At 44.2% G+C, this 14,850-nt stretch overlaps 1 protein-coding gene across 1 annotated transcript in view; it reads right to left on the bottom strand.

The window, feature by feature from the left end:
• LOC115029736 (prostatic spermine-binding protein-like) overlaps positions 1 to 3,024 on the bottom strand; it is a 7,924-nt gene extending 4,900 nt beyond the window's left edge. Inside the window, exons 1-4 of the mRNA XM_029471402.1 lie at positions 2,993 to 3,024; positions 2,631 to 2,751; positions 2,413 to 2,518; positions 7 to 116 (exon numbers count right to left, since the gene is read on the bottom strand). Of these exons, the coding sequence (XP_029327262.1) occupies positions 7 to 116; positions 2,413 to 2,518; positions 2,631 to 2,751; positions 2,993 to 3,007 (352 nt within the window). The 5' untranslated portion in view covers positions 3,008 to 3,024. The remainder of the gene's footprint in view (positions 1 to 6; positions 117 to 2,412; positions 2,519 to 2,630; positions 2,752 to 2,992) is intronic.
• Between the last annotated feature and the right edge of the window lie 11,826 nt (positions 3,025 to 14,850).

The following is a 14,850-nucleotide window of genomic DNA, read 5'->3' as shown; positions in this document are numbered from 1 at the left end:
CTGCACTGCCCTCTACCTTTATCACGTGCTCTCCATCCTCCAGAAGGAAGTCTATAAAGTTCTCTGACCGGGATCCATAGACATCAGTCCAGTTATTGCCAAACTGCAGCTGGAAGCTGGAGAGAAATCAAGTCAGCACAACCTCAGGGATGCCAGCTCTTTCTCACATCTGCATCCTATTCTGGTCCTAGTTCACAGTTCAGTCTCCAGAAGTGTCCAGCTCTCACAGGGCAGCCTGGGATCCTTCTTCTTCTAGAAACATCCCTCCTCATAGGACCTCAGAGAGTCTGGCATCTGTACCAGGGCAGCTATGTCTGCTACTGCACCCACCCTGAGCTGGAATGTTTTCAGGTTCTGTCCAACTCATAGCCTCCCTCTGGAGCCCTCTACCTTATCAGCCCCAAATGAAGCAGGAGCCACACTGCTAAGATCAGTATACCTGAGGCAGACCTTATGAGCAGAGACCAGAGAGACCGGCTCTTCTCTCTGTGTAGTCAGGGAGGAACAGGGGAGACCACGGGAGCCCTGGAATCTGTTCTACTGAGCAAAGAAGTGATATGACCACCCCAAATCTTCTGGACCATTCCTAATGCCAGCTTCTTTCCTTTCTTGCATATCAAGTTGCTTATCAAATCAGACAGAGGATGCAGGAAGGATGTCAGATTAGAATTTCAGATAGCCATGAGTAATTTTCAGTACACTAAACCGTGTGTTACCTGTTTTTTTTTTCATTCATTTTTGACATTGATTTATTATTCATTTTGTGCAATGTATGTATATGTAGTTGTATATGTTTACCCATGTAGGACCACATGTGCCAAGGTCTCAGTAGAGGTGGAAAGTTGGTCAGTTCAACCCCCAGTAAATTAAAATAATAAGCAGTGTGTCTATGTTGTCAATATGAACTGTGTATGTAAATGATGCATGCATGTGTGTGTGTGTGTGTGTGTGTGTGTGTGCTTGCCCTTGTATGTATGTATCTTCCTTGTTCACTGTCCACCTGGTTATATGCACGTGCGGTATGTGCTTGTGTGTGTATATCTGCATGTGCCTGTCTGCCTGTCTGTGATGCATGTGTGAACATGTAGAGGCTAGAGCTGGGCACTGAGTATCTTCCTCTGTGGCTACCTGCCTTATTGCCTGGAGACAAGCTTTCTCACTGAATGAAGGCTCAGTGTTACAGCTAGACTGGCTGTCCAGGACTCCTGGGACCTCCCCGTCACTGACACCTGTGCTTACCTGACAACCACCTCCATCCTTCCAGGTTCTTTCTCCTTTTATATGGCTTCTGGGAATCTGAACCCAGGACTCATGTTTGCAGAGCAGGTGTTCCTTCTTACTGTCCCTGCCATTTCCCCAGGCACGACGCCCCTCATGTTTTTAGACAGAGTCTCCATTGGAGCCTGGAGTTGCCTTTTGGGTACGACTCTGGCCAGCGGGCCGTGCAGGATGCCCCTGTCTCTGCTTCCACAGTTTGAGGGTACAGTCCTGTGCTGCTGCTCTCTGCTTTCACATGGGCTCTGGGAATCTAAACTTAGGGCCTCATTTTCACACAGAAAAGACTTTATCCATCGACCCTTCTCCCCACTCACCCAACATCAAATTTTTTAAGAATTAAGAAAACCTCAAGCCAGGCGCGGTGGCGCACGCCTTTAATCCCAGCACTTGGGAGTCAGAGGTAGGTGGATTTCTGAGTTTGAGGCCAGCCTGGTCTACAAAGTGAGTTCCAGGACAGCCAGGGCTACACAGAGAAACCCTGTCTCAAAAAACCAAAAAAAAAAAAAAAAAAAAAAAAAAAAAAAAAAAAGATAACCTCAGTTGCACAGGAGGTGCACTAAAAATTTTTCATTGTTCTGTGGAATTCTATTAGTCTTGGGGGGACTGTATTTGTGTTTACCAAGCTGGGCAACAGTAACACAAGGCATTAGCGACACTCTAGGAGAACAACAGATCTCAAGAGGGAGACACTGGGGAGGGCAGTCAAGACCTGGCCTGTCCCAAGGAAATGCCTGCCTTTCTGGAGCAGAGCAGAGGTACAGAGTGGCAGAGAGAACTCACATTTTATGCCCTGAGAAGACAGGGTGATCTCTCAGACATGTGAGCAGTTTCTGTCACTACCAAGAGGCACTAAGGCCACCAGAACCATCTGGAAGAGGGACTCTTCAAGCCTCTGTGAGCCTTTCTGAACAAGAAAGTTGGAGGTCCCTCTCCACCTGTCTCCTTGAGGACTGTCCAGTCTTAATCCAACCTGGGCATTCCAGCCCTGAGTACACTGACTGAGATCGAGCTAGAGAAGCAGAGGCCAAGAGGATACTGAGTAATACTGGTTGGGGTTGTGAATCCAGGAAGGCCTCTAAGGCTCCAGTGTGAGATGAGTACCACCTGCCATTCCTGCAAGGAAGCCCTACTCACCCCTTGATGAACTTTAAAACACTTAAGAAGATCCGCATGCCCTTGAGTTGCCCCTGATCTTCACCTTGAACGTAGAAATACTTGCCAACACGATTCCCCAGGATATCTGAAAAGTGAGGCATTAGGAGAGTGTTCAGGACCACTCCCTCTCTCAGAGGTCATTATGCTTAGGACAGGACATGGGAGGTGAAGGCCACAAAGGAGGCTCAGGTACTCACTCTGGGCTCTGCAGGTGGGACTGGCCAGGAGAGCCAAGGTCAGCAACAGCAGCATGGCTCCTGAGGGTTTGTGGTACAATCTGGCACTTAGATGCCACAATGGTAAGACTTCAGTGACACTCTGAGAAAAAGACATTAGACGTAAGAGATCCCCAACCCCAGATTGAGACAAGAGAACATTCAGAAACCCTCTTTACCCATAGGCTCCTGAGACTTCAGAAGAGCCTACAGAAGGCTTCACCCACATGCCCACACTGTGACCTTCCTGACACAATGTCACTGTGCTAACATTCTGATTAATATCTGAGCAGTAGGCTCCATGTTGTTATATAACACTGGGCTCCCAAAGTCTTAAGGTGCACCTGGAGAAACCGCATATTCCAAAGCCCTCCATCCGTCCTTCATGCTTCAGTCTCTAGCTGGCTCAACCCATTCTCCCTTTTCCACCCTGGCCTCCCTGACTGCACCAGACTGGTTCTGGGCTTCTTCCTTACCTGTGCTCTCTGGACTGAGCCCCTTGGCTTGTCCCTTTATACCCTGATGCCACTGAGCTACGGCTGCTGTGGGAATGGTTTCTGGCAACACCTCATCAGCTGGTCCTTAGAACCTTAATTTTGCCCAACCTTGCCCCCAAGGCTTTGAGAGCATTTAAAACAATGTACTCAGCCGCTTTCCTGCTGTGTACTCACCTCGTTTAAATTTATCCTGCCTTTAAGAAAACAATATAACCAACCTTACTATGCCTTGGACTCCCAAGTAGTCAGGTTTTACAAGCTAAACTGAACAAGTAGTTTTAATCTTGAACTTTGTTTTCTGCTTATCCCTCAGGGCCCTTTCATCCCCTTGCCCAGAGTTATGTGTGTGTGTTTGCCTGTCCTGATATCTTCACTGGCCAAGAGTAGCAGCTTCAAGGCAACCTTGAAAATAACAAGTATCTATCATAAATGCTGGAACTACCTGTGAATCCAGGTAGATGATCTCAGGGTTTGTTTGGTTGTTGTTGTTGTTGTTGTTGTTGTTGTTGTTGTTGTTGTTGTTAATGCTATACTGGGTCAGTAGGGGCCAGTAAAGAAATGTCTTCCCTTGTAAAACTAAAAGTCTGGTAAGAGATACTGAAGACAAAATTTCCATATGTCTTTCCCCTCCCTTGTTCCTGTATCTGTGCAATTCCTGGTTGGTTGGTTGGTTGGTTGGTTGGCTGGTTGATTGGTTGGTTGGTTGGTTGGTTAGTTGGTTGGTTAGTTGGTTGGTTGGTTGGCTGGTTAGTTGGTTGGTTAGTTGGTTGGTTGGTTGGCTGGTTAGTTTTTAAAGAATTACTGCAAAAGAAATGAAGGAAGGCGGGAACAGGTGAGTGTTCAAGTCTTGGGAATGTACCAACATTTGTATAAACAAAACTCTCAGTAGGTCTTGCAAAAGTGCTAAAGAGATTGCAGAGGCTTACAGCACCTGCCACTCAAAGAGGACCAGGGTTCAGTTCCCAGGCCCTACATGATGGCTCACAACCTTCTGTAACTCCAGTTCTCTGATAGACAATGCCCTCTTCTGATCTTTGTGGAGTACAGTCACACATGTAGGACACATACACACACCCAGGCAAAACCCACATATGCATTACATAAAGCTCAAGTTATTTTTTAAGTTTTCCAAACATGTTACCAAATGGTAGAAATTAAAATTTTTCATAACTATCTTACAAGGTGAGGACCATTAAAAGGTTTATGTAAATATTTTACAATGTGAGGAGATTGAATTATATATGTATACAGTCATTGTAGTAGATACAACTTTTATAGTGTTTGATAAAAAAGACTAATATTTGATGTTTCTTATAAATCCATCCTCTAAGCTCTAGACATCCTTTTCTTCAGACTTGTTAACAAGGCATTGGCTCTCTTTTTATGTCCTACTATGGAATAAAAAACATGTACCTGTGTGTGTGCGTACATATATATTTTCTTTTAAAGCAAAATTAATAATCTTTGGCTTGTTAGGGTCATATGTCTTTAGCACAGACAGAAATCCCGCTTTCAGACCTCTTATCAATTGAAGACAGCTTGGAGCACTTGATTCCTGGCATACATGTGTAGCTCATATGATAACTCAATTCTAATTTAGTCATGGAAAATAGACACAGAACAAGTTTTAACTACTACGATTTTCCAAATGCATGACTGTATCTGACTGGTGTTAGTTAGATATAATAGAGATAAAGACAAAGCAAAAACAAAACAAAAACTCGAGACAGGGTCTCTCTGTGTAGCCCTGGCTGTCCTGGAACTCACTCTGTAGATCAGGCTGACCTTGAACTCAGAAATCCGCCTGCCTCTGCCTTCCAAGTGCTGGGATTAAAGGTGTGTGCCACCACTGCCCAGCCCCTGTTTTTTTCCTTGCATTTTTCATGCTGACCATCCAGGAATATTGTATGAGAGAGACCATTTCTCCTATGCTTTAATTGTATTAGATTTCAATTCCATTAAATTGAAAGTGTTATATAGCATTTATCTAGACTTTAGACATATAGGTACATACATTTTAAATTTATTTCTTCAACCCGTGAGGCCGCACATGGGCCACTGTACATGTATGCAGGTCAGAGAACAACTGACAGGAGTCAGTAGTCTAGCAACCTCTTCCTCCATGCGAGTACCAGGAACTGAACTCAGAGCTCAGCCAGCAGCACCTTGACTTGCTGAGCCATCTTGTTAGCCCTACACACATTTTAAAGCTATTTTTCATTTATTATTATTTTTATTCCATGGGTGCATACATTTTTAATCATAGCTATACTGGGTGTTAAATGTACATGAATCTCTTTGAAATTATAGTTGTTTATAAAGTGGTCATTTAAAAGACTTCAATATAAACAGATACGTACTTGAGCCTTTTCTGATTATCCAAAAGCCTTACAAAAACTTCAGAAAACATAAGTAACTATCTTTTTTAAAGACTTATTTTATTTTTAATTATGTGTAAATATGTGGAGGCGTGCAGGGTCCCACAAAGAGGGGCGTTTCTCCTGCAGCTGCAGTGATAGGCGGTGAGAGCTTCTTTCTGCACATGGGGGCCAAGACCTAAACCCCAGTCCCTGGAAGAGCAGGAAGCTCTCTTAACTACCAAGTGATTTCTCCAGCCCCATAAGCAATTATTCTAATAAAACATAAAACCTTGATAATCTTGCAATGTACATGCATGCCAAAGTAGATATTAAAATACCCAGTCACATAGCAATGTTTACCACTAGGGTAACTTAGATGAGCGTATCTTTGTGCACTTGGTCCCTGTTGGTGACGCTTCTTGGGAGGTTGAGAAGTTATGCCTTGATGGAAGAAGCATGCTCCTTGGGCTGGGGTTTGAGAGTTTAAAGATTCAAAACACTTCTAGTTTATTCTTCTCATTGTGTGCTTGCAATTGAAGATGTAAGCTCTGAGCTCACTACTCCAGAGGCCTGATGTCACACTGTCCACCACATTATGTCCAAATAAACTCTTCCTTCTCAGAGTTGCCTTGGTCATGGTGTTTCATCATAGCAACAGGAAAGTCATTCATAAAACCACAAAAAAGTGTTCTCATTGCGTAGACATCTCAACACTGCAGTTAAGCCCCTCGTCACCTACTGTGGGACAGAGAGGGCACATGCTTCTCTTGTTAAGAATTTTCACATTGATAAATCTGTGCTGGCACTAATGGTAAAGCCATCTAATTGTCTGCCTCTATCAGGCAATTGTCATACATTAAAACACAAAGCAACACAGGAACAATAACATTGGACACACACTTAGATCATTAAAAGACTATGTGGTGCTTGGTGATTTGTTCGTCTGGTAGAGTAGAGCATGTCGGGCACACATAAGGCACTTGGTTTGGTCCCCAAACATCACATAAACTGGACACAGTGTCTCAAGCCTGCAGTCCTGGCTCTTGAGAGATGGATACAGTTCAGTTTTGGCGATATAGCAAGTTCGAGTCCATCCTGGACTACCTGAGTTCATGTGTCAATTAAAAAATAAGGAGCTGGAGAGATGACTCAGTGGTTAAGAGCCCTGTCTGCTCTTCTAGAGGTCCTGAGTTCAAATCCCAGCAACCACATGGTGGCTCATGGCCATCTGTAATGAGATCTGACACCCTCTACTGGTGCGTCTGAAGACAGCTACAGTGTACTCATATAAAAATAAATAAATAAATAAATAAATAAATAAATAAATAAATAAAAGGTTATTTAGTAAGAATTTCCTTTAGGAGCCATCAAGAGAACAGAGACTCATAGTTTCACACACTTGTACAAATTACAGTTGACAACTCTAAAAATGTTACTTAAATTGACAGGCAAGCAGATCTGGTATTATTGTCATCATCATCATCATCATCATCATTTTCATGTGTTATGTGTACTTATGTAGATGTGTGAGCATGTGCATATATGTGTGAGGAGGCAGCAATCTCTCAAGGAACCATGAACTTGTTGATTCAGCTAGACTAGCTGTGTAATAAGTGAAGGGGCTCTAGCCAGCCTGAGCATGGCTAACACAGCTCTGTCAAGCCCTCCCTTCTCCCCAGTTTCCTTGTAAGGAGAAAGGCACCAGACCCCAGTCTCCTCAAAAGCAACTCTCCCATTTTTCTAACAGAATCAAGCTAGATTCACATTTCCAGGCTTGGAACCTGATCCGACCTTGAACCTCCAAATATTTTCTGTTAAGGTGGTAAGAGAATATAAAGCTTACTGTTATCTTCGCCAAGGTACCTGAGTTGTAAAAATATGTCTGCCAGTGCCTGACAAGCCCTCATTAACTATACACAGCTCAGCAGCTCCTTTTCTCCCCGACTACCTTGAGCTGCAGACCAAGTGTCTAGGAGGATGAGTTAGGGGCCTTGGATTCTGGACCGAGTGTCTAAGGGATTGAAGCCAGGTGTCCTGGTAAAGGCCCGGTCTCCACCAGATATGCCTTTGCTTAACCTTTTATGTCAAAATATGATCAGGTGACCCCCACAGCTCACCTAAGCCCCTCTCATTTTGCAGTTTCTCCCTTTAACTATGCAGTACAGGTTCAGCTCTCAAGCCGACCAACCGTCTCTCTGAAGCTTCTGTCTCTGACGTGAGTTTTCCTAGCTTCTATCTGAAACCAACACCCTCTGCCTTGCTAAAAATCTATTAGATTATGTTCCTAAAGCTGGCCACCAAGGTCTGTTCCCTCATTTGGCCACTTTCTCCTCCTGAGGCTGACCACCGAGGTCCAGCTATCAAAGTACTAAGTCCAGCAATCAAAGCCCCCTTTGGCTCACTTAATAACATGCCCGATTAAAATGAAACGCTTCATACGAACATGAATCCGCTTTACCCCCTTCACCCCCGCGTGCCGTGCCCAAGCCGGCTAGAGTCCCTTCACTTATTAGCCAGCTAACCTAGCAATCAGGATCGATGCTTTCAAATCCAGAAGGAAAAGGGACAAATTATCCCAACAAACACCAGTCAGCCCATCTCCTTAAACTGGGAACAAAACCACACTCATTTCCTTAGCCTGGGCCTCCCTGCCATGTTCAGCAGCTAAATTAGATCTCTCCTGTGTTACATCAAGCAGTATCATCCATCAGCATGATCAGGCAGGGCATACACTGGACAGCTCCCGGGGGAAGCAAATGGCTGCCTAACAATCCTTGGCCTTGCTTGCCTCAGAACAGACAGACAGACAGACCCAAACCAGAATTGCTTTGGGTGCCAGGAACAACAAGTGAAAGCCTGGCTGTTGTCCCAGCTACCACACCACTTGACGTTGTGTTTTCCACAGAGACAGTCACCAGCTTTCATTTTTATTCTACCTATAGGACTGGAGGATGTCATTTGGTATGCTGAGACTCTCCATGAATATGCTCAGAAAGCTTGGAGTATGACTTCTACCAATGTTTTTAAGACAAAGGCTTAGACTCTTTCTGTCCTGACAAACTAGGCTATCTATTCTTAGGATGCTAACTTAAAAGAGAAGTAATATTGAAAAGCAGAGAAGAGATGCATAGTCAGCGTGGTCACATTGGGATAAGGGACAAATGAAAGGCCCCAGAGGCACCTCAACCCCAAGTCTATCTTCAGGATCCTGACATGAGTTTTAGGTCTAAAGAGAGAGCAATTTGTGTGCATAATTAAACAGTCCTGATCAAAGTAGCCCATGGTCTCAGTTCTGATTTGTTTTGCAAGGTTGTTTAATGGGTCATTAGAACTGTAAAATAACTTGCTGGTAGGTAAGTTCTTCGTCTGGCCAGCACCAGGGTTTCAGCCTGTCTGTTCTCCCACCTGAGGATTCCTGGGGTGCCAGTAGGAGCCACCCAACATAGTCTGAATCTTCATGGCCCCCTGGAATGGACTGCATGAGAATGGGTCTGCTGTTCCCATCATAGGGGGCTGCTAACTTTGGGACTCAATTGTTTCAATAGTCTGACAGCTGGAGATATACCATTACCCCTTCGAATGCAACCACACCAAACAGGCCCGTCAGCCATCTACCCAGAAAACAGCCCTTGGGAAAGGCTGCTTGCTTTAGAGGTTACAGAAATAGCACAGAGCCTGACCAGGACAGCAATCCTTCTGGGCACTGTCCACTCTTCTAGCTTTCTCTTTATTCTGTAATAAACTCTAGCTATCTTCTCCATTGTGGTCTGTGTGTCTTCTCTGGATTCTTTTGAGGATAACAAAGACTGAAGATTCCAGTTACATCCCAGTTACATCTCTACACATCTGTATGTGCTTGTGAGTCTCTCTTTATTGAGATGGGAAGGGGGGGATTGAGACAGATTTTCTCTGAGTAACCAAGGCTGTCCCAGAACTTGCTCTATAGACCAGGCTGGCCTTGAGTTCAGAGATCCACCTGCCTCCACCTCCTGAGTGCTGGGATTAATGGTGTGAGCCACCACCACCTGGCTTGTGATGTCTCTTTTATGTGAGTTCCTTGGGCCCATCACTATCTCCCCAGCAGAAGGCATAACACTGGATTTCACCATCCAACACACAATTCTTCACTTACCTTCCTCCTCTGCCACCAATGATTACAGGGAAAGGCTGACACAGCCAAAACCACTCCAGAGTGGTTACAACCTAATGCTGACTATGCATGACTGTGACCCCCTATGTCTCTTCTTTCTCTGTGTCCCTCCTCAGATGGTATTTGTAGATGGCTCAGAAGATGGGAATTGCTGCTCATAAAGTCCACAACCCCCAAGGTTAATGTGGCAGACAAGGAAGGCAACCTGTGCCAGGGCCAGAGGCGAGGGTTTAGGAGCCATGGTGGCTCTGGGTCTGGGATATGTGGTATATCTCTGCATCCAATGGCTGTGGTAGCCAGATGTCTGCACCCTCGTTCTATTGAAACAGGCACTTAGACGTTGCTTTACTAAAAAACATTGCCTCTTCACTTCTGTGTACAAAATAACTAACAGCAAGATGAGAGCCTGGCTTCTCTGCTTCTCTGCTGCCTTTGCTTCTCATTGCCTGTTGACTTCTTTACATCAGCCCAGGACACTCAGTGAGCTTGTCTCTAAATGCAAATGGTACATGGCTTCCCCCAAGGGTACAGGCGCAAGGGTAAGTGGACCTCTTCTTAGTTTTCATGGTGTTCCATTCCCCCGCAAAGCACCTGGAGTGCTCTGGTCCTAAATTTGGATTCCAGTGTTACCAGAAATGTCACAGGACAGACTGTTCCCAATAAGGGTTCATGTTGATGAGGTCACACCCTGTAGCAAAATTTCCCCTGGGAACTAGTTTTTTCCTTAAAGCAATAAGAAAACTTTCCCAGCACTTTGCAGGATACAGCTGACCAATACTAGGCAAGGAGGACTTAATTATGCATGCCTCGTGTGGTTATTTGAATATGCTTGGCCCATAGAAAGTGCCTCTACTAGGAGGTGTGGCCGTCTTGGAGGAAGGGCATCATTGTGGGGTGGTCTTTGAGGGCTTCTAAGGCTTAAGCTCTGCCCCCTCCAAGACATAGTCTTTGTAGATGCCTTCCAAGAAGGAATGTAGAACTCTTGGCTCCCCCATCACCAAGTCTGCCTGCATGATGCCATGTTTCCACTATGATGGTAATGAACTGAACCTCTGAACCTGTAAGCAGCCATGTTAAATGTTGTCCTTTAGAAGAGTTGCCTTGGTCATGGTGTCTCTTCACAGCAGTGGAAACCTTAAGCACCAAGACACCTCAGTTCCTGTGTGTGTTAGTGTGTGTGTGGCCCTGTGTGGGTTAGTATGTGTGGGTAGGTGGGGGCATTTGTGTATGTGCTCTGTGCATGTGTGTGTGTGTGTGTGTGTGTGTGTGTGTGTGTGCCTACAGAGGCCAGGCAAAAGCATCACATGTCGTCTACTACAGTCTTCCTTATTCCTTTGAGGCAGAGCCTGTTCTCAAACCTGGAGCTCAGTTTATCCAGCTAAGTTGGCATCCAACAAGCCCCAGTGATTTTCCTATGTCTGCCCTCCCCCGACCCCCCCCCACACACACACACAACACAAAGGTTACAGGTAACCGTGACCATGCCAGCATGTTATGTAGGTGCTGGGATATGAACTCATGTCCTCATGGTTGCACAGGAAGCACATTCAACCAGTTCTCCATTCTTTCTCTATTTAGATCTAAAACTCACGGCAGTGCCCTGAAGGTGGAAATGGGGCCACTGATGTCATAAGTATGCTAGGTCATAAACGTAAATATGTTTGTGTTTCCATATTGTCAGAATTTATTGAATAACAAAAACTTCACAAGGTACAGTGGCTTCATTGGCAGCAATTTCCCAGGTAGTTCCAACCCTGATAGATCTGTGTAAGTCAATACAGGCTTTTTCATTCCAATTTTAATTATAAAAATTACCTCTTAGACTATAAATTATTATATACCACACAGTAAATTTCTATTCTCTTTCTATAGTGATAGATAGATAGATAAAGATAGAGATATATAGATTATATAGATATATTTATTATATAATATATTATATGTAGATATAGAATAGACACATAATATATCTGTTATATATAATAGATAATCCATATATATTCATATGGAGAAATATATACATATATATATATATATACACACACACACACACATTATTAAATTGCTTCAAAAGATTACAACAGAGTTCTAGATATTTCAGAGGTCTGAAAGGCAAGCAAACTTTTAGGGAAGTAAAGAGAGTCTCTGCAGAAGTAAGAGGGTGTAGTTAGAGAGGGGCTGCTGCCTGATCACTTGAGCAGAGCTGCAGAGATGAGGTGAAAGACCATGGAGGATACAGGAGTAAGCAGCAGGACATGATTCCTGTGAACAAATGACAGCAGGTTCATAGAGATGAACGAGCAGATGGGAGCTGGGAGGGCCACACAGAGAGCAAGCCCTGGGCCAGTCAGTTCTCTGCTTCTGTCTCGGGTGTGCACATCAGGTGATTAGAAGACAGGTTGGTAGGAATATTCCCATTGCAGTGTTAGACACCCATCTCTTCATTCGAGGGAGTTGTATCCTTTCCTTGGTCTGGTGTGTCTGATAAATTTTTGAGCCTGGCTTTCCTGATATAATTAGGGTTTAGGGTTTAAGGTTAGGGTTAGCATTAGGGTTAGGGTTAGCATTAGGGTTGGGGTTAGGGTTAGGGTCAACCTACTTAGAACTCACGTACTTCTACCATCCCAATTTACCTCAATAAATGGATGAGTGGCACTTTCTCCTTCCATAGATAAGTCACTTGTATGTCTATGTTACTTGAGTTGTGCCAGACAGATGATGCTACAATGTGTCCTTCTGGGTGTAGAGCCAATTTTATCCTCAAAATGGTGTCAAAAGCTATTTGTTACAACTACAAATTAGCCTGGTAACCATCTGCTGGCTACCTGTCATAGTTCTAGATGGTGCTATGTATGCTTCAATGAAAACAAAGACATCAGCAGTCCTAACCAGCACTGGATGCTGCAGTACTGAGGTGGCTTGAATAAGAAAGGCCCCATACGCTTGTACATTTGAATGCTTAATTATCAGGAGTTGCACTACTTGAGAAGGGTTAGGAGGTGTGGCCTTGTTGAAGGAAGTATTTCATTGGGAGTGGGCTTTCGTGTTTCAAAAGCCCAAGCTAGGCCCAGTAGCTCTGTCTTTGCTGCCTGTGGCTTCAGACGTAGAACTCTCAATTACTTCTTCATCGCCTCTGTTTGTGCACCACCATGCTCCCCACCATTGGTGGTAATGGTGGAGAGCACCATTATCCGAATCTGAAACTTTAAGCAAGCCCGAACTAAATGTTTTCTTTTGAAAGTTGCCAATGGTTGCATTGTCTCTTCAGAGTGATAGAACACTAAAACTAATACCAACTTGAGAGGCAAGTTGGGCTCACTAGTGCAATTATGATTATTGGGGTAGCCAGTCATTTTCTGATTAGATTTGAAGTCTGTTCTACTGAAGGAATTTCATATCTGGTATAAACCTGGTTAAAGTCCCATGACTAAAGAGACCATAGTCCATTGGGGGAAACTTAATGGTATTTTGTTAAATGACACTACTTATTTTATTTTATATTTTGACAAGGTCTCACTATGAAATCCTGACTGTATTAGAACTCATTATGTAGACCAGGCCAATCTTAAGTGCTGAGATGAAAAGTGTGCACCACCACCGTCCGACTAACTACCAACTTAATATTTATATTTATACCCACAGATTTAGGTGACTCTCAACCTTGCTCTGAGGAGTTTCTCTTTACAATGAGCAAAACACTGGTCAAAATGGCTCAGAATCAGGGACTGTGAGAGCTCAGTCATAGATAGGACACATATTGCAACCTTGTTCCCACAGCTCAGGGACCATCACAGAAGAGGGGTCTGGAAGAACATATGAGCTGGAGGATGGACAGGAAAACTGTAAATCGCTGTATTGTAAACAGGATAGGACTGGCGCACAGTTAATCCGCAGCAGCTGTGGTTTCCTGCACAAGATCAAGCCAGACCACAGTCCAGCAAGGATGGGGGAGGGGCTCCCAGACCCCAGCCCTAGCTGAAGAGCTATTGCTAGTTGGTGATGGTTGAGGGAGCGAGGGAGTGTCCATTTTCTTTTGGAGTGTGGCCTTTGGAGGTTGCTCATGCCTCATTGTGTGACCTCACACCTATGTGTGCTAGTTGGAGGCAGGGGTCTACTAATCATAACAGTGATTTCCTTTTTTTTTCTCTGTTTTTCTTCTACTTTTGGTTTTTCCAGATAGGGTTTCACTGTGTAGCCTTGGCTGTCCTGGAACTTACTCTGTAGCCCAGGCTGGCCTTGAACTCACAAAGATCTGACTGCTTCTGCCTCCCAAGTGCTGGGATTAAAAGTCTGTGCCACCACCACCCAGCCTGATTTTCTTTTTAAAGAAAACCTTTTTTAAATCTGGGCAGGGGTGGTGTCTGCATTTAATCCCAGCACTCAGGAGACAGAGGCAGGAGGATCTCTGCATTGGAGGCCAGCCTGGTCTACAGAGCTAGTTTCAGGAAAGCCAGGGTTACACAGAGAAACCTTGTCTTGAAAAAAAAAATTGGCGAACATTTTCTCAAGTGCTTCCAGGCCATTTGAAATTCCTCTGTTGAGAATTGTCTGTTGAACTCTGTACCCTGCTTTTAAAATAAATTATTTGGTTTGTTGACGTATAGTTCTTGAGTTCTTGGAAATATGTTCTTTGGAAATATGTTTTGGAAATTAGCCCTCTAGCAGATGTCGAGTTGGTGAAGACTTTTTCCCAATCTGTAGACTGCTGTACTGTCCTGTTGACAGCGTCTTTTGCCTTGCAGAAGCTTTTCAGTTTCATGAGGTTCCATTTACTAATTGCCGACCTTAGTGCCTGCATTATTGGTATTCTTTTCAGGAAGTTGCCTCCTGTGCTGATGCATTCAAGGCTATCCCCCACTTTCTCTCCGATCAGGGTCAGTGTATCTGGCTTATGGTGAGTTGAGTCTTGTGCAGGATGATAGAGACGGAGCTATCTGCATGCAGCCGTCCAGTGTGAGCAGCACCATCTGTCGAAGATGCTTTCCTTTTTCCATTGTATAATTCTGGCTTCTGTATCAAAAACGAGGTGTCCATAGATATGTGGACTTATGTCTGGGTCTTTAACTCAATTCCATTGATCAACCTCTTTGTTTTTAGCCAATGCTCTGTGGTTGTTAGTACTATAACTCTGTAATCATCATGAGATGCTCCATCTAGCAACTGATGGAAACCGATGTAAAGACCCACAGCCAAAC

The sequence above is a fragment of the Mus caroli genome, chromosome 17 (genome assembly GCF_900094665.2).
Source record: "Mus caroli chromosome 17, CAROLI_EIJ_v1.1, whole genome shotgun sequence".
NCBI lineage: Eukaryota > Metazoa > Chordata > Mammalia > Rodentia > Muridae > Mus > Mus caroli.
This window is presented reverse-complemented; position numbering and strand designations above follow the sequence as displayed.